The sequence below is a fragment of the Neofelis nebulosa genome, chromosome 12 (assembly GCF_028018385.1).
Source record: "Neofelis nebulosa isolate mNeoNeb1 chromosome 12, mNeoNeb1.pri, whole genome shotgun sequence".
NCBI lineage: Eukaryota > Metazoa > Chordata > Mammalia > Carnivora > Felidae > Neofelis > Neofelis nebulosa.
Genome location: NC_080793.1, coordinates 11,224,108 through 11,243,072, shown reverse-complemented (window position 1 = coordinate 11,243,072; position 18,965 = coordinate 11,224,108). Strand labels below are relative to the sequence as shown.

The 18,965-nt window shown below is 60.6% G+C and overlaps 2 protein-coding genes and 1 long non-coding RNA gene across 6 annotated transcripts in view; 2 read left to right on the top strand and 1 right to left on the bottom strand.

Moving 5' to 3' along the window:
* Window positions 1-10,726, top strand: part of ADGRD2 (adhesion G protein-coupled receptor D2) — a 35,447-nt gene extending 24,721 nt beyond the window's left edge. The window contains exons 16-27 of the mRNA XM_058693346.1: window positions 1,009-1,112; window positions 1,372-1,474; window positions 1,741-1,894; window positions 2,429-2,562; window positions 2,649-2,764; window positions 3,627-3,747; window positions 7,751-7,792; window positions 7,911-7,964; window positions 8,049-8,163; window positions 8,736-8,794; window positions 9,090-9,120; window positions 10,663-10,726. Coding sequence (XP_058549329.1) covers window positions 1,009-1,112; window positions 1,372-1,474; window positions 1,741-1,894; window positions 2,429-2,562; window positions 2,649-2,764; window positions 3,627-3,747; window positions 7,751-7,792; window positions 7,911-7,964; window positions 8,049-8,163; window positions 8,736-8,794; window positions 9,090-9,120; window positions 10,663-10,670 — 1,041 coding nt within the window. The 3' untranslated portion in view covers window positions 10,671-10,726. The remainder of the gene's footprint in view (window positions 1-1,008; window positions 1,113-1,371; window positions 1,475-1,740; window positions 1,895-2,428; window positions 2,563-2,648; window positions 2,765-3,626; window positions 3,748-7,750; window positions 7,793-7,910; window positions 7,965-8,048; window positions 8,164-8,735; window positions 8,795-9,089; window positions 9,121-10,662) is intronic.
* A 98-nt stretch (window positions 10,727-10,824) lies between these two features.
* Window positions 10,825-16,338, top strand: LOC131491359 (uncharacterized). The gene is made up of 2 exons (XR_009251411.1): window positions 10,825-10,908; window positions 15,283-16,338. It is a non-coding gene; the product is annotated as an uncharacterized LOC131491359 (long non-coding RNA).
* NR5A1 (nuclear receptor subfamily 5 group A member 1) overlaps window positions 13,555-18,965 on the bottom strand; it is a 25,700-nt gene continuing 20,289 nt past the window's right edge. For all 4 annotated transcript variants that reach the window (XM_058694163.1, XM_058694164.1, XM_058694165.1 and 1 more), the window contains exon 7: window positions 13,555-15,293. In XM_058694163.1, coding sequence (XP_058550146.1) covers window positions 15,046-15,293 — 248 coding nt within the window. In that variant the 3' untranslated portion in view covers window positions 13,555-15,045. The remainder of the gene's footprint in view (window positions 15,294-18,965) is intronic.

Here is an 18,965-nt window from a genome sequence, read left to right as displayed (position 1 = left end):
TGGCGGAGGAGCAAGGTGGCGTGGGTCAGGTGGCACAGAGCCTAGAGGAGACCCGATGGGCAGAGCACGGACGTGGACATGTTAAGCAGGTGTTGGATGGCCCCGAGGGAGCCCCACTGGTGCCAGGAGTGGGCTGGCAGAGCAAAGAGCAAAGAGGGGTCTGTGGGCCAGTCGCCTAGGCAGAGGGCAGGGGCCCTGCACTGGGGAACAGTGGGCAGACTGGGGGAGGAGGGGGTGGCCCAGCACAAAGGCCTGGGCAGCTGGGGGACAAGGGAGTCATCTTGGAGAGGGCACAGGTGGGTAGCAGGTTTAGACAGGCCTCAGGGCGGAGGGCCGTAGGGCCGGTGGGTGTCGGGGCCAAAGAGGTCTCAGCTGGAGGCGAAGAGCCTGTAGGTAAAGCCACGGCTGAGCCGAACTCGGACCTCAGACGTGAAAGGAGACTGACCCAGGGGAGGCCCCTGGGAGGGCCCAGCGTTTACAAATGCCCAAATCCCCGGAGGAGAGCGGGGGAGGTGCGTTACTAGAGCCGCCAAGGGACTCTGAGGTTGAGTGAGGCAGGGCCAGAGCCTCAGGAATGCGGGGGTCACTTGGTGTGTTGGGGAGCACGCCAGAGAAGTGTGCTCACCGACACATTTGCCCTGTGGAAACAGAGCGTGGCCATTTTTGCCTGTCAGCTCCAGGCCCCTTCCTCAGCGGGGGGGCAGTCACACGCAGTCTGCTCCCAGTGGGTGTGTCTGTCGCTTTCTAGCCAGCTCTTAGCGGCTGCAGCGAAAGCCGGACCAGTTTAGGGAGGGCCAGCAGGAGAGGCCATGCAAACACTCTCTTATTAAGTGCCTGCCGTGTGCAGGCCTGGCCTGGCTGGCCGGTGCTGTCCCCACCCCTGCTTCACTGCAGACGGGGAGCCTTGGGGAGGGAGCCTCGCCGGACCAGGGCAGGGCGAGGCCTGGTCTGGGCAGGTCAGGGCCGTGATGGGCTCGCTGTACTTTGGGGTCTCCGGCCCTCCCACAGAGAAGCCCCGAGGAGGAGTCGCTGCTGAGGACGCTGTCGTTTGTGGGCTGCGGAGTGTCCTTCTGCGCCCTGGCCACCGCCTTCTTGCTCTTCCTGGCAGCCGGGTGAGATGAGCTCAGCACAGCCGCCCGGTGCCCCGGGGCCCAGCCCACCCATGGGGGCTTCCGTGGGCCTCCTCCGGGCACGTCTCCCCCTGGCCCCGGAAGAGCCTGCCCCAGGGCCCCCCTTAGGGCTGTGGGCCTCCTGTGGAGCTGCCGTCTCTGCCCGTGGTTAGCCCACCCCCAGGGACCCAAGCAGGCAGGGGCTGGTAGGGGCGTGGGGGCTGGTGGTTGTGTCCTTGTTAACCGACCCCTGCCTGTCCAGGGTCCCCAGGTCAGAGCGAGCCACGGTCCACAAGAACCTCACCTTCTCCCTGGCCTCTGCCGAGGGCTTCCTCATGGCCAGCGAGTGGGCAAAGGCCAACAAGGTGGGCACCCGGCAGGCATGCTTGTGAGTTCGGGGGGGGGGGGGGCAATCTTTTCTGGGTCGCCCCCCGCATCGTCACTTGGCTCCATTTTCCTGGGGTGGGTGGGGACACGGCCAGAATGGTGGAGCTGGGGCCAGGGCACTTCCCCGAGACGTTCCCCACCAGTACCTCTTTGGGTTGGCAATGCCAGGCATGGGCATGGGACCCAGGGCAGGGCTGCGGCCACGGCTGGCCTTGGTAGGGATCTGCCACCCTCCCGCCCACAGGTGGCGTGTGTGGCCGTCACAGCTGCAATGCATCTCCTCTTTTTGGTCGCATTCTCTTGGATGTTGGTGGAGGGCCTATTGCTGTGGAGCAAGGTGGTGGCCGTGCGCATGCGCCCAGGCCCCAGGATGACTCTCTACTACGCCACGGGCTGGGGTGAGGCCCCTCTGCTCCCCACTCCTGCTCTGTTCCCTACTCTGCCTCGCATGGCCTCTGTTGCTGTCCCACCCCACTCCACCCCGACACCACCCGATCCCCGTCTCCACCTGGCACCCAGCACCCCCATCCCTGATGCAAGCTCAGTTTCCTCAGCTCAGTCGCCCTCCAGCTTTACCCAGCCCCAGCCCTTCTTAACCCCCTCCACTCCCACCACTTCAACCCCCCACTGCTAGTGCTGTCTCCCCGATTCGTGGCCCGCTGACCCCCGTGCCAGTCACCACCCTCCATCCCCCCTGACTCCTGTGCCTGAGCCCTCAGCTCAGTTTCGCTCTCCTGCTCCCCAGCTACTCAGGGCTCCAAGGCCACCCCAGAAGGATCAGGCCCACCCAGCCCCCTTCCCAGAGCTCCCCATGCCCGCCAGTGCACCTGCTACCGTGGGACAGCTGTGGGCTGCGGCTCTGGGTTGGAGGCCAGGTCCTGGAGAGGACAGAATGCGTGGCGAGGTCCTGAGGGCATTTATTCTTCCCCTAGGCGTGCCTGTGGCCATCGTGGCCATCACGGTGGCCATGTCCCCCGACGACTATGTGGCCACTGGCCACTGCTGGCTCAATGTGCACACGGACACCATCTGGGCCTTTGTGGGGCCCGTGCTCTTCGTGCTGACTGTGAGCAGGGAGGCCTGGGGGCCTGGAGGGGAGGGTCGTACTGGGAAAGGGGGAAGCCGTTTCACCCACTGACACCGGGTCTCCAGGCCAACACCTGCATCCTGGTCCGCGTAGTGATGGTCACTGTGTCCAGTGCCCGCCGCCGTGCCCGCATGCTGAGCCCCCAGCCCTGCCTGCGGCAGCAAATCACGATCCAGATATGGTGAGGGCCAGAAGTGGGGCAGCCAGATGTGAGGCTCGTCGGGTGTGAGCATGTGTGAGTCCAGGGTGGCGGTACGTGGTCACGTGGCCACGTGTGCAAGGCTGTGTACGAGCCTGTGTGTGCACATGTGTCCCGACTTGTGTGTACCTGCACACTCATGCGTGTGGACACGTGTGAGCACGTGCCCATGCATGTCCCCTGGGGGGATGGTAATCAATCCTGAGTGTATGTGAGCGGGAGGGGATATAGACACAAGCCTCTGTCCTAGGGGCTCCCCTTGTACCGATGGCACTGATGACCCAGTAGGGACAAGGTAGGGGAGACCCGGGGTTCAGGCAGTCCCCAGAAGTTCAGGTTCAGAGTGAGGATTTAGGTCCCTACCCCTGCCAAGAACGCCCCTCACTCTCCAGGGCCACATCCTGCCGGAAGGAGGACACCCCTGACCCTCTTCTTCCCCCCCATTCTCTGCCAAAGGCAGTGCGGCCCAAGTCAGCAGGTCCCCGAAAAGCCAGAGAGCCCCAGGGGCCCCTGAGGAGGGAAGACTTCTTTAGACTCCACGCCCCCTGGATCCACTGCCCAGTCCTCAGCCGTCCCTCGGGACGGCTGCCCTGCCCTTCCTCTGAGCCAGGTTTGGGACCGGGACCCCGTCTCCCAAGTGCCGCTACCCTACTTCATACCACTTCTCGGTCTGACAAGGGGCAGGAGGTCCAGCCGAAGCTTCCAGCTACACCTAAGTCAGGAGCGGCTCCTGATGTGTAGCTCTGGCTCCTCTCCAGGCACCTCCCAGCTGCAGCCCTCCCCAGCACCCTGCAGGGCCCCCGGGCCGCCCTGGCCTCCCTCAGCCCCGACCGCTCTCCTGCAGGGCCACAGTGAAGCCGGTGCTGGTCCTGCTGCCCGTCCTGGGCCTGACCTGGCTGGTCGGCACGCTGGTGCACCTCAGCCCGGCCTGGGCCTACGCCGCCGTGGGCCTCAATTCCTTCCAGGTACCTCCGGGCCCCGGACCATCTGGGACCAGGGCTCTGACACGTGGTGGAGCTCAGAGTGACTGGTTTGTCAAGAGTTGGGGGAAGGAGTGTCTTCTCCGTCCTGGGAGCCACCACGGCAACCAGGGGCATTGTCAAGAGGCCAGAGGGTGAGGGCAAGAGTGGGAACAAAGCCTCAAATCAAAGAGGCAGCGCCTCTTTGGGAAGGATTTGGGGCCCATTTCACAGCTGAGGAAGTTGAGGTCCAGAGACTCAGGGATGCAGCAGAAGTTCCAGCCCCCTGGCTGGTACTAGAGACTCTTTGGGTCTCGGCAAAAAGCCAAGGAAGGGGTGCAGGACACTGGTGACCTCTCCCCTCGGGGTCAGCGGGTGGCCCGCTGTGGGACAGTATCAGCTGCTGCATTGGTGAGGACGACACTTCAGAAAAGGGTTTGGTTAGGAGGACAGTGCCCAGCCCGCCTAGGTGAGACAGTAACAGTCGGGCTGCAGGAACCCTCCTGGGTGCCTGTCAGGTCCCGTGTCCGGGAGCCACCACAGAGAGGGGTCAGACTGGGTCCCTGTCCTCAGGGGGTTTGCAGCCCTGTGGGCGACCCAGACGTGGACACAGACAGGCACGGCCCGGGGGACCGAGTGCTGGGAGGGAGGTGGGTCCAAGCAGGGCCCTTCCTGCCCCTGCCCCTGCCCTTGCCCTCAGCCTCCCTTGCACCCCCAGCACCCCTCCCTGTTGTCTGCACCTACTCCTCCCAGCTCCTGCCAGGGCTGAGAAGTGGGGTGACTCAGAGAGAGACAAAGCAAGCTCAGGAAATCGGGTACGAATTCTGTAGAGTCATGGGACGTGGAGCTCATCCTGGGGAGCCTCTGTCCTCTCCTGGGAGAAGGGGCCCGAGGCTGTCAGCAGCCACTTGGGGTGCCTCAGTGTTGCGGGCCCCGGGCCAGGTTCGTACTTCTATCTCCGAATAAGCCTTACAAATGGGGAAACTGAGACCCCATGAGGTCATTTCCAGGGCCCCGCAGGAGGAAGGAGCAGTGCTGGGGCCCAAGTCCAGAGTCTGTGTTCTCAGCCCTCTGCACGTGGGCCTGGTCTGTTACTGGAAGAGCTGCCCAGATTGGGCAGGGTGTGGGGCTGAGGTCGGGAAGGGCTCTGACCCAGCTTTTCTTCCATCCACGTGGTATTTGCCAAATGCCTACCAGGTGCCAGGCACAGGGGACAGGGCAGGAAAGGAAGCAGCAAAATGCCATGCTCCTGTGGAGCTGACCATGGCCAAGGCCAGGGAGTGAAGTGTGGAGGGTGGGAGGGGGCAGGGAGCGAGGAAGGGTGCAGAGGGTGGTGATTACCAGGGTCCCGGTCCATGGTGCTGGCTCCCCCAGGGCCGTGGGGACTCGTCACTCTCGGCCAGGTGTGGGAGTGGAGAGAGGAAAGACGGGGCCACTGCTGGGGGAGAATGGAGGCCATGCCGAGAGAGGGGCCCAGAAAGTGAAGAAAAACTGGGGTTCCAGTTATTCCCAAGGAAGCACAGCTCCCAGAGACCTACGTGGGCCTGAGTGGCCGGGGCACAGGGGCGGTGCTGCACCCCTTCCCTGACACAACAAGCCTCATGCTCCTGGAGCTCCCCCGGTTCGAATTTGGGCCACTGCCCCATTAGCCCTCCACCCTGCCCCCCAAGTGGCAGCCAGGGCAGCAGCGGCCCATCGCCATGGCGACCACTGTAGCTTCATCCCTGCGGTGGCCCTCAGGTGGGCAGAGGTGGAGCCATGTCTCCGTCTCTGAACTTTCTCTGAGGTTCCTTCTCTGTCTCAGGCTGTCTCCATCACAGCCCCCTCCCCCTCTGGCCTGGATCCCACCCGGCCCTCCCTCCGTGGGCCTCTTGCTGTCTCCCTTTTTGTTGACCCCTGACCCTTCTAGCTTTTGTCTCTGAGCATGACCTCTCTTCCCCTCCCAGTCAGCCTCAGACCTTCCTTACCAAGGTCTCCCGGTGAAGGAGGGGACAGGCTGCCTTGCGGGGTCAGATGGCGTGAGACCTGGGCTCACCCTGACGTCCTGTGACCATCTGCTGGCAGGTCCCCCGGGCAGGCTCTGGGTCCCTGCCCCAGCTTCCCTCCCCAGGCCTGCCTTTCCTCTCCCCTCTCCTCCATCTACCTGCTGTCCCTCCCTGTCTTCCTCTCCCTGCCCACCTCCCGCCGTCCCTCTCTCTCTCTGTCTGGGGCATACACCGGGCAGCACCCGCCCTCAGGACCGTCCTCCTTCCCTACTGAGTTGAGCAAGGAGCAGGCCTGGGATACAGGGACTGAGCTCAGCCGGGCCTCGTTTGCTCTTCAGGGCTGATTTGTTTCTTTGTGGCTCCCGTGTCGGGTTTTGTGGTGGGAGAGCTGGGCCTCACTTTTAACCAGCTCTGGCTCACACTTACCTGGGCTGAGTCTTGTTAGAGGGCCCCAACACATTGAAACAGGCCTCAGTTTCCACATCTCTATAAGGGGGATCATATTCTCCACTTCATGGGATCATTGTGGGGTTCAACTGAGATGATACTTGCAAAGGGCAAAGTCAAATAAATACCTGGCACACACCAGGAGCACCGTGAACGGGAGCGGATCGGTTTCATTCAGCCAGTCCGCACCTGCTCTGTGTTCTTTACTAAAGAGGATAGTCGTGCACAGAATCAAAGAATCTATCCTTGGAGGTCTCAGCCTGAGGGAGAGACAAACACCAAAACCACACTCCGACAACCTGGCATGATTGAGGCTGAGAGACCAGGGGAACGTGGGGGCAGTGTGGGGACAGAGGAGCCACTCATGGGGAGGCGGAGAGGGTGCTCCTTGGAGAGAATGATTCTCAGCTAACACCCAGACACGGTGAGGGGAAAGAATGAAGTCAGGGGAGCATGGTGAGATCCAATGGAGACATGAGCGGGGGTCACGTGAGCTGGTGAGAAATGGGACAGGAGGAGACACGGGGGCCAGACCACACAGGGTCCCCTGAGCCGTTGTAAGGAGCTCCCACATGATCCCGGGGGCACCAGAGAGCCTGGGAGGACGCTAGGCAGGTGCTGGTGTGGTTGGGCTGGAGTCTGGAAAGATGCCTTTGGGTATGAGGAGATTGATAAAAGGAGACAGGACGGGGAAGGCAGTGCAGAAGTTGCAGTGAGAGGACAGGCTGGCTGTGGGGGCCCGTGGGGGGAGGGGGGAGACGCCAGGGTCTGAGGCCTCAAGGAGCCCCCTGGACCCCAACCCGTGTGCTCTAGTCTGACCTCAGGACAGGGGCTGTTGCCTATCCAGGTAGAATCAGGAAGGCCCAGGCTCTAAATTCCATTCTGCTTAGCCACACTCCAGGGCCTGGGGCTCATTGCTCTGTCTCCTGCCCCAGGCCCCAGGGTCCCTCCCCATCAAATAGGATTAATCCACCCCCACCCCCACCCCCACCATGGAGCTGCAATGAGGGTTGTAAACCCAAGTTACTTTGTGAGTGGCCAAGACCTCTTGGTCCTCCCGTGCGTGGAGAGTAAGAGCCAGCTATGACTCGGCCACTGTGCTGAGTCCTTCACACACAGCAGGAGGCCAGGCCTCTGACACGGAGGAGGTTGGGAGAGACACTCAGCTAGAGGCACGAGTCAGAATGCATTCACAGGTCTGCTGTTCCAGGACTTGATTTAGCCTTGATTACAGGAAGGTGTGCCCCCTCCCACCACCCACTCCTGCAGCCATGAGGATGGGGCAGGTGGCAGGGGACAGAGGCATAGAGGACAAGAGGCTGCCTGATGGCCAGAGGCTGAAGGTATGGGGGGTAGTGGGGCAAGCCCCCTTCTGGCTCTCTTTGCCGTAGAATGTCACAGATGCCCCCTCCCAAGTGCAGGAGGGCACAGTGGGTCAGCAGGGTTTGTGATCATCAGCCTGCATCTCTGAATGTCTCGGGGTATCTCTGGGTGTGTTTCTGTTGCGGCCCCAGGCCAGGTAGGAGGGAGGGGGTCCCAGGCAGTGACACCCACCCTCATCCTGGGTCTGTCCCCAGGGGCCATACATCTTCCTGGTCTACGCTGCCTACAACGGGGAGGTGAGTCAAGGACGCTGGCTGCCGGGGGGTGAGGTGGGTAGGGCTTACTTGCTGGGGACCTGTGGCCAGGGGGTCAGGGGGAGGGTCCCAGGACTGACCCCAAATTCCCATCCCCTAGGTCCGGAATGCCCTGCAGAGGATGACTGAGAAAAAGGCAACAGAGGCATTTATGGTGGGTGCAGGCAGGTGGGGATCCTGGGAGCCAGGAGATGCCACTCACAGCCAGGATTCCAGTGCTGACACCCCTTTCTTTCAGGTCTGCTCCAGCCCCATAGGCCCAGGGTCCCACCCTAGGTCCCTTGGTCCCTGGGAGGTCTCTCAGAACAACCCTGTAGCCTTGGCTCCAGCCCGAAGACACTTGGCTATTAGAGGTAAGGCCACACCACCCTCCAGTCTGAGTACTACCCAGTGCCTCAGTTTCCCCAGTGCTCAGGTAAAGCTGAGAAGGCAATGGCAGATCCTGTCAACCCATCTGAGAGACAAGGAGACTGAGGCACAGGGAATTCTGCAAACACGGGGCCTGGAAGGTAGCTTAGAAATGGCTTATTTTTTCCCACACCACCAGGGAACAGGGGCCCCTGCTTCCTAGCCCAGAGGCAGGGTTTGCCCAGGGTCGTCTTCCTTGGGTCTCCACGCAGACAGGGTTTGGGGGTTCCCAAAGTCAGGTGGGTGGATGAGGTTTGGGGCCCTGTGACAGGGCACGGGGGTAAGGCCAGGCCAGGAGTTTCAATACGAGCTTCCTAGCTTACCTGCTGTGTGCACTTGGGCAAGTTACCTTCCCTCCCTGGGCCTTAGTTTCTCCATCATTAATCTGTGGAATAAGTCTGAGTGGAATCTTAGAGTCTTTGATAATGAGGTCCTGTCCAGGGCAGGAGAGCAGAGAAAGAGCTTCCTGCCTCAGCCTCCTAAAAGTTCACCTACTCGAGTGTTTTTCCCCGGCTAGGGACCCACAGCCCCAGAATCTCCACAACCTTCTCCTCCATTGCAGAACCTGAGAGACCGGTGAGGCTGGGACAGGGGTGGCAGGGTTTTGCCAAGGGGCTAGCAAGTATGTCCCACAGGGACTAGGGTAGGGTGGGGGTGGGGGGGCTTCCTCTGGGGACCCAAGGGGTCCCATTCCTCAGCAGGTGCGAGGGCACTGGGAGCCAATGGGAGGTGCTCACTGCACACTGGCAGAACCTGAATGCCAAGGCCACGGGTAGTGGGGGAGTCATCACCAAGGGAGCCGAGGGCCCCCAGGGCAAGGGAGAGCAGGAGGAGTAGGGGCCCACCCCCTGACAGCCTCCTCTGTCCTCAGGCTGTGGAACTGACAGCATTCAAGGCATCAGGTACAGCTCCCATCTCAGGGGGGTCCCCCCTCTCCCCTTGGCGCCCGGACACCCCCTCAGCCCCACTGCACCAGGATGGAAGGGATTTGAGAAGCAGCCACACCTGACGCCTCGTGGAAGCCTGAAGTCTTCCATTAGCACACTGTAGGCCTGGCCCGGAGACACGGTGCTCTTTGGGAGAGACGTACTTAGGGAATGGGTTTGGGACCCTTCCCAGAGGTGGTGCTGCAGGAGGGCCAGTGCGCAAGGAGCTCGCCTTCCTCTGTGCACCCACTCTGTCTGCCTCCCCCACCCCCCTCAGCCTCCTGGCCACACCCCACTCAGAGTCCCTGTCCTGATGCCTTGTGTCCTGAAATGACTTCCAAACCCAGTGAGAGGCAAGCGCTTTCCTTCTAGGTTGTTTCCCCAGCTGGACAGATGAGGGGGGCCTGGGGGCAGCGGGGCAAGGCTGGGCCCATCCCAGGCGCAGCTCAAGGAGAGAGGACTGAGCCTGGGGAGTTCAGCCTGGCCCTAGGCGAGCTGAGGGGCCTGTGGTCACTGTCAGCTTCTCTGAGCCTGAGTTCTCTCAGTCTTAAAACATAGGTGACTGTAGGAGGGGCCGCCAGGTACTGCCCAGCCTCAAACCAACCAAGGGATTCCTTCCGGCATGGGCAAGAGGCATGTTGGTGCAGCCCTAACCAGAGCTGGGTTCTGGGCTTTATAAAGCCCGGCATCTGCTGACTCCTTTAATCCGGGGGCACGGGGAAACCATCCTCCCACCGTGCAGATGAGGAAATTGAGCAGTGTCAGAGCTGGGGTCAGGCCCCACCCCGCAGATGGGGAAAGTGAGGCCCAGGGGCAGTCACAGAGGTGTCAGCGGAGGCACATTTGAAACCCAAGTCTGTAGGACCCCAGCCTCCCTGCGGGCCTCCACCCTTAGCTGGTGCCCCAGTCCCCTGGAGTCTCAGCTCCCCTTCTGCAAAGTGCGCAGGAGGCGCCCCCTGCAGGCCAGCGCGCGGTAGGCCCTCCGCGGGGCCCGCCGGCGCCCCCATCCCGCCCCTCCCCCCACCCCCGCAGGCGCGGCGCGGGTGGGAACAAGAGCGGCAGCGGCGCCTCTGCGCTCAAGTGACAGCGCCTTTGTCTCTGCTGAATGGGTGCGTTGCTAAGGGCGCTCGTAGCAACGGAGCCGCTTCCACCTCGCCCTGCGGCCGGCCCCGCCCTCCTCCGGACCCCCAAGCTGCCACGCCCTTCGGACGCCCTAGCCACCCCCACCCCGCACCCTGCGACCTTCTCAGGTGGCCTGAACACGAGGTGCCGGGGAGTGAAGGCTGCCAGCTCCGCGTCCCTCGTGATACCTGCCGGCCACCGCCCCTCCTGAAACCAGGGAGCCCTCTGGGCATCAGGTGTTCTTTAGAGAAACTGAGGCTCGTAGAGGGCTTGCGGGAGACTGCCCAGGGTCTCCCCAGTCCAGAATCCCCACCAAGGTCTTCCCCCAGCCTCAGTTCCCCTCCAGGGGTCCCCACCGTGATTATCTGCCAGCTCAGCCCAACATTTTCCTCCCAGGTTTCTAGAGAGAGTGCATGCGGACTTGACTCCAAGCCTCTGAAAGGCCCAACTGGGCCTACCCGCTCTGACCCTCCCCACCTGCCTTGAAATTCTGACAGCCCTGTGGTATCTCTAGCAATAAAGGGTACTCTTGTGACCTGTTCCTCTCTGGGGGTCACCCTGCCAGGCTTCCTGGGAGAAGGGTGGGACAAGGGAAGCTGCCACTTTGTCTTTTGGTCTCAAGACAGCCCCAGCTTCAACAGGGTAGGTGCAGCCAACATCTATTAGCACCTACTGTGTACCTGGCTGGTACTGAGACCTTGACCACCTTAGAGCTGTGAGTCCTCACCTCAGCTCCATGAACACTATCACCCCTATTGTACAGAGGAAGAAACTGAGGCCAGAGACAGTCTCCCGGCTGGGAAACATGGAGGTCAGGGGGCGGGGGCAGTCACTGTGAGTGGGAGTCACCCAGGCAGACTGCTCAGAGAAGGCAGGGGGCAGGTGGGACCAGCTCCAGGTATGATGGGTCATCCTGGACTCCATCCTCAAGGAGGACTTGCAGTCTGGCTGTGGGAGCAGGTCCTGCCACCACTGATTCTGTGGCCACGGGTCCCTTCGTAGAGCTGGGCTGGGGGCCGAGGTGAGCAGCAGTGATGATGTGTTAGGGCTTTGCGCCAGGGTGGGCCCTGAGCTGGAAGCCAGGTGAAGCAGGGGCCCAGGGGCTGCTAACACTGCCCTGCTGCCCTCAGCCTGGCTCAAATGCTCCTGGGGCCAGAGGATGTGGCACAGCCCAGGAGGGAGGAGGGGGAGAGCAGCCTCCCTGGAGGAGGCAGGAAGCCAGTCCAGACGCAGGTGAGTGGAGGCAGGGCAGGGCTGCGTGAGAAGCCCTGAGACCCAGGGAGGCACAAGCTGTTCCCTGCTCTCTCCACCTTATGTGCCACTTCTGCTCAGGGCCCCACCTGGGTTGTCTGTCCGGGGGTGGTGGACCCACCATGAAAGGCCAGAGGTCTGGTTATTTCATTCTGGGGACGGGGGCTGTTGAACCTTCCAAAGCCCGTCATCTGCAGAATGGGGGACATCAGGCCCACCCCACAGGTGACAAGAGGGGTAAATGCAGTCCTGTGTGGTAGTCCCTGGGCCCAGCACACGGTAGGCACTCAGGAATGTCAGCTGTCTTCAGAGATGTTCAGGGAACCGTGGGACCGCAGAACCTGCTGCATGGAGATGATGTTTAAGCCCTTGAAGACCCCCCCCCTCCCCACCCCAGGCAAAGAAAGAGATGAAAGACAGCGGGCTCAGAGGGAGGGGGAGACAGAGGCCGTCCTGCCTGCTCCAGGAAGACACAGCGGTGCTGCAGGGGGAAGGGGCGGGGCGGGGCAGGCTGGGTACCACCACCGAAGGTCCACAGAACAGGGCGCTCAGCCCGGCCACCTGCTGCCCCAGTGCAGAAGCAGGGTTGCCAGGGAAGCAAGAAGGTGGCTCTGAGTTGGGCAGGCACTTGGTCTCTACAGCCTGCTTTTGCAGAGACCTCTGCCGCCTTCCAGGAGGTTCCTGCCTCCCCACCAACTAATCATATGCACTGGCAGGAGGAGAGGTCCAGGGGTGGGCACCCAGGAGTCCTTTTGGGTCTTCCCTCGTCCTGCTCCATACCCTCCCTCCCCACCACCCACTCTCTTTACTCTCCAGCCAGAGTAACTTTGCTTAGGTCCCCAGACACCCGTGGCTGACACCCCTCTATCCCTTTGCTCCAACTCTTGCCTCTGCCCACACTGCCCCCAACTGTTGTCCAGCCGGTGGACCTTCAAAATCTTCAAAACCCAGTTTGGATGACCCCGCTGCTATGAACACTTCCTGTCCACCCCCCCACCCCCCCCAGGGGCAGAATCATTCACTTCCTCCTCTTACCCGGCCCCGGGACACGATGGATCACACAGGAACATGAGATGACTAAGAGAGCCTTCCCAAAAGACCTGGTGCTCCCCAGAGGCAGGAACAAGAGCACCTACTTCCCTTCTGAAAGGTGCCGGGAGGGAAAGGGACACTTTCGTTGCATAAAAGCCACTGCCAAGCTGTGTGATCCCGGCATCTAATGTGCACAGAGGCCTGAAGTGGACCAGGGGTGGCCATAGGAGTAGTCAGGTTGGTCAGCACGATGGAGGTTTGAATGATGGCTCTACTCCCTCTTGGTGTGTGACCTCGGACAGGTCACCTCGCCCCCTCTGTATCTTGGTTTCTTCGGCTGTAATCTGGAGCTGCCACTTGCCGAAGAGGCTTTGAGAAGCAGATGGGAAGACAAAATGGACAGAGAAAGCCGGCGAAGCCCTGGGACAAGGTCTAGAGCAGAGGAGGCATTCCTCAGGTCTCAGCTGTGCTCAGCGGGGGTGGGAGGGCAAGAGAATCAGTGAGAGGGACCGGCCCCGGGGCCACCAGATGGACAGAGAGGAAAGGGCCAGTGCTCCAAAGTCGAGAGGACCCAGGTTTGAATCTGCCCCTGCAGGTCACTGACCAAGTCCCTCTCCTGGATTCTAACCCCTACCTCACAGGGCTGTGGTAGGGGCAGGGATATGAGGGATGGCACACAGTAGGTGCTCATTAAATGACTGCCCCCATCTGCCCAAGGTGGTTGAGGTGCCCCCATCTGCACGGCTGTAGTGGAACTGAGGCTGAAGCCCAGGAAGACCTAAGCATCTCCCAAGCCTCCTGGGTACCGCAAGGTCCCAGGTATGAGGTGGGGCCAAAAGGCTCCCCAACAGTGGCTGGTGTGCCCCAACTTTGGCCCCAGATTTTGAACCAAAGGTTATCTGACTGTCACCTCCATCCCAATCAGAGCATTGCACCACCCTCGACCACCCACACCCACCTGGGAGGTTCCGCTTTGGCCCCGGAACATAAATAGACAAAGGGAACTGGAAACTAATTGCAAAATTTATTCCAGGGCTGCAGGGGCTGGGGAGATTCTTAAGGGCACTTCTTGTTTTGGAGCTGTGGGTCTCTGGCCTTGGCAGGGGCACACATCACAGTGGGCAGGGGCAGGGACCAAGACAGGGCAGTGGAAGGCAGGGGAGCACGGATGCCCAGTCACCTCCCACTGGGCAGGCTCAGCACAAGCTGCAGTGGCAACATGAAAGCAGGAAAAACAGTGGAGGCCCAGCCCCGGACAGAGGACAGCTAAGGCCACTCCCTAGTGCCTGGCCCTGGACCGTGTCTTTCAGGACATAGGGCAGGAGGCCAGGGAGCCGAAGCCCAGCTTCAAGGGTTTGCAGCAAGGGACCCAAGGGGATGAGGCCAACAAGGGAGGGGCTTATCAGCAATGTCCCCAAGCTGGAGACCCATACGCCCTCCTCAAGTTCACCCATATTCCCATACACAGACACTCTGGAGCTCATCACCCCCGACAGGGCACTCTGCTGTTCATCTGAGGAGGGGCAAGCAACAGCTCTTCTCCGGATTGAAGTGGGGGCTCAGAAACAGTGGTCTGGCACCGCCCATGGGGTACTTGGCATGCAGGAGTTTGGGGAGAAACCATGGGCTGTACTTGGTACTAATCCCCAAATCCTAGCCTCAATCCTCAACTCTGTCCCCTGCCCTGGACATACATACCTTTCAAGGAGCATCTGGAAAGAAACAAAACCCCTAAGCCCACAAACCCCTTGACTACAGCCTTGCAGATACATACCAGCCTGGGCTGGCCAACTGTGGGTGGGGGGAGAACGTGGAGTGTGCCAAGCTTCTCCTCTGGTGGGAGAGGGGCAGAAAGACGATTGTAGTGAAACTGTTTTCAGATAGCGTGTCAGAGTTTCCCCTGCAGAAGTCAGATGGGGTAGAAGGGCTAGGGAGGAGGTCTGTGTCCTAACCTGTCCCCCCGGAGCCCTCTAGGCCCCACAGTGCCTGCCCAATTTTGCAAACTCAGTTACCCCTAGTTTGCAAAACAGAGGGCTTCCTTCCTGGTCTCTGGGAGGGGGTTCTGGAGACCCTCTCTTCTCCCCCAGTTGATGCCCGCTCAACCTCTCTCTGCTTCTGTTTCCTGGAGAGGGGGAAGGGATGACTTCTGACCCAAGGGACATGGAGGCCCGCCAGGGAATCCCGAACCTCCTCCCTGGACCTGTGCTCCGGATTCCGGACAGACAGCTGGGAGCAAGGGGAGGGGGAGGGGTGGTGAGCAGCTGCCTCCTTGGGACACTCGGAGTGGCAGGCAAGTGCCGGTGGGGCGGCCCTACCTCAGCCAGGCCCTGTCCACCCTCACCCACCTTCCCAAACACAGGGCTTCAGGGAGCCCAGGGGCAGGGGCTTACAGGGTGGGGGCTCCTGGATCGGCATAATAAAATAAACCATCTGGAGGGCCCTGGGGGTGGCTGGACCCCCACCCCGGCCCCGGGCCCAGCCCCACCCAGCCCAGGCTCAAGTCTGCTTGGCTTGCAGCATCTCGATGAGCAGGTTGTTGCGGGGCATCTCATTGCCCAGGTGCTTGTGGTACAGGTATTCCTTGGCCTGCATGCTCAGTGCCCGCACCTCCACCAGGCACAGCAGCAGCTGCTGGAACTTGTCCCCGCAGTGCGGGTAGTGGCACAGGGTGTAATCGAGCAAGGCGGCATTGGCCTTCTCCTGAGCATCCTTCACCAGGCTGTGGTTGTTCAGGAACTTCACATCTGCAAGGGGAGGAGCTCTGTCACGATCACCAGCCCATCACATCATCAACGGTCACTGGCAACATGAGCGCCAACATCCCCATCAGCACCAAAGACAGGGGCACTGCTGTCAACGATGCAGTCTTCCAATCGCCATGGCTGAGGAACACCACCACCTTCATCAATCACCGATACTGACGGCCCCGGCTTTCTCCCAAACTCGGCCACTGCCACCATCATCAGCCAAACTGCAGCCATTCCGGTCACTGCCATCATCGGCAGTCACCAACCCTGACCCCCGTCATTATCACAAACACGGCCACTGCCACCATCACCCACCCAACCACCATCACCTGTCACCATCATCACTGCCACTGTCATCATCACATTGGTCATGATGAACGCCCTCATCGTCTCCAAAACCACACCAACATCACCAGCTGTATCCCTGGGCGTGTTATTCGACTTCTCAATTTCCTACAGAACGGTGACAACAGCACCTAATTCACAAGACTGTTGGGAGAATTTGGGGACTTGACAGGTGGAAAATGCTTGGAGGACAGCGTCCGGCACGTAACAAGACCAATTTGTTACCATTGCTATCTCTACTCTCACCCCACCATGATCAACACCATCCCCATCGCCGGGTCAAAACCTTCCTGTCGCCATCATCCCCATTGTGGCCACCATCAGCACCATCACCAGACAGGCACACTGTAATTGCAAGGGTCCCATCTCCCAGCCTCCAGGCACATGCACTGGTGGCCCTATTCTAGACAGCGACAGGCACTCCTGTGACCAATCAAGAAGCTCCAGAACCCCAAGGAGATTCTCTCCTGGGGCCCCTGGGGGGACATGGATGTTCACTGCAGCAGCATTTACGGAGGTGGCCTGGATGGCTGTGTGGTGGCCGCACCACAGGGAGTCCTGTGCAGAAGTAATGGAGCAGACAGAATGGACAGATCTTTAAAAGCATAGGGCTAAGTGGAAAAAAGAGAAGGAAGATCCAGAATGAGATCTACAAGACAGAGCCATCTACATAAATTAAAAGTACTTGTACAGAGTGTACACTTTACGTGAGAACAGGGACAAAACAAGGAATCCAGGTTAAACGTGAAGGCATGGTCGCCTGTGGGAGGGACGGGAGGGCAGTCGGCTCTGAGTGGACCAGGGATCACTTGTGCCAGGGAAAGAGGGGTGTGACCGATGCCTCCTCTGCACCCAGTGGAGGTCCAGTGAAGACACAAAAAATAAAATGTCTCTGGAGTGAGGCCGATGGGGGTTCAAATCCCGGCCCCGCCATTTAGGAGCAGTGGCTTTGTGCCCTGTCCCCTCCTGGCCTGCAAGGTCTTCTTTTGCTATGAAAGGGGCGTGCCCACCTTGCAGGGGCCGGAGCTTGGGTCTGGGGGCCCGCACAGGGGCCTAGGCCCCCAGGGGCACCCAGAGAGGGTCCATTTCTTGTCACTAGAGTCCTCATCACTGCTTGGCAGGCCTCTTTCAGCTCCTGGGCAGCACCTCCAGCTGGTGACCTGCCTATTGGGTGAGGTTCAGCAGGAATCCACAGAACTGGTCCCCCATCCCCCAATCCAGCAGGGCCTTGCCTGGGATGTGGCGTCCAGTGGCTCAGAAAATGGTCATCCATCCACTTTCCCTCTGCCCCCATGACTACCAGCCCTACTGCTGCGGGGGAGTCGGGAGCCCAGCATGTGCAGCCCTTGGCCCTTCTAATCCCTCTTAACACCCACTGCGCCAGGAGGGCCTGATGCTCCTGGCAACCCTGATCCCCAGCCGCCCCCAGTGTGCCCGCTGAGGCCCATGTTGTCCAAAGTTGGATTTAGGGAAACCTGAGCTGGGCCCAGGGCGTATGGCAGGATCTGGCCCCAATCCTCCACCCCCATCCCTGGCTCCCTCATCTCCCTTCAGTAAGTGAGCCACAGTCATTTCCTTCCTCGCCTGCCCAGGATCGCCATTAGCCCATAAGGTGCCTCTGTGCCAATTAGAAAGAAGTTCCCTTTTGTCCACAGAGACAGTATGGCAAGGGGCACACAAGCTGGATTTCAGCCCCTATTCACCCCCTGCCTAGGTTCCCTTGTGCAGTGAACAGCCTGTTCAACTGTACATTGCAGCCCTCCTCCTTAGCCTGGACTCCTCCAGATACACTCAAAGGTCATGGGAAGCTCCCACCCCCTCCAAAGCTGACCTCCTAGGCATAAGAGGTGACTATTGGCCCCATCTCTATCCCAACCTCTCTTCATCCCATAGGGTCCTGTCTACCTTCACCTCCCACCACTCCTGAGGCTGGGCAATTCTCCTGACATTGTCTTCTGACCTGGGGGGTCCAGGGAAAAGTAGGGACCAGCTCAAGGCCACACAGCAGTAAGGGAGCCCAGAGGAAACATCTGGGGGTGGAGGAGGATGGGCTAGGATGCTGCAGTGGAGTCTGCAGTGGGAGGGGACTGGGAGGACCAGAGCCTTGGCTTTACCAGGATTTACTGTTCTCCACAGCCCCGGACCAGGGACAATGAGGTGGAGTGCAGGGGGTGGGTGCAGAGCAAGGACAGCTCTCAGGGACAGCCCCCATTCCTAGCTCTCTGCAGACTGGAGACCCCCGCTGCCCCCATGTGGTGGGCTACAGGGCTGGGGGAGGGAAGCAGTCACCAGTTGAGCCCCAATGACTACAGTATAAGTGCATCCGGTTTCCCAGGAGCCCGCTGGGCACCGTGCACTGGCTCAGTGAATCCCCACAGACACCCAGGCAGGCAGGAAAGGGCATCCCCCAGGTGCAGGGACAGTGGGCTGAGCCTGGGACACCCAGGAGATGCCCGAGTCTGGATTCGAACCCAGGTCTGCTGGCTCCAAAGTCCAGTGGGTAAGCACAGGCAGAGTCAAGCTTGGACATGGGCTCCTGAGAGACTGGACGTGAAAACTTTACATTTCATCCAATCCAGGGGTCCTGTCCAAGGGCTCTCATCTCTGGGATCCTAGGTTTCCCCAGACGGTCGACTCTGGACTCCATACTCACCTTTCTCCTCACCCTGGAGGGGACCATTGCCAAGTCATATGCCGTCTCCCACCTCCCCGCGCCTCCATCTAAAGGGACTGCTGTGAAGACCCTGCAGGATGATGGGTGTGACAGAGCCACCACCCCACCAAACACCATGCCTTTCTCCCACTGGACACGGGAGCGGGGGTCACACAAACCTGGAGACACCCCCTTAACATGCCAGGGTTCCAATCCCAGCTCCACCACCAGCCCGGCGACCTTGGGCAAGGCCCTTCCCCTGAGCTGAGTTTCCTTGTCATCTGCAAAATGGGGCCAAACCAATCTCTGCCTCACAGGGCGCCCCAGGTCCGAACCTCATCTGTATGCCAGCTCTGGGCCCTGGGATGCCGCAGGTTGGAGACGGTTACATGGGAGAAAAGCCTGGCGTGCTCCCCCCCAACCCCAGCCTGCGGTTCCAGTGATCCCAGAGGCGGAGGCTGGGAGGGGGGAGGCGGGAGGGGGCTGGGAGATGGCCCCCCCCCTCCACCTCAGAGAGCAGCCTGCTATAGCTCTGCGGAGCTGGGGGCCCCCCGGTTCTCAGAAAAGCCCCCTTTTCACGGTTTAATTGAATATTTGAATAATCCTTTCATTCCTGCGAGGCATAAAGAATGTTGTCCCAATCGCGGTGACTCAGGCAGGCGCCCCCGCGC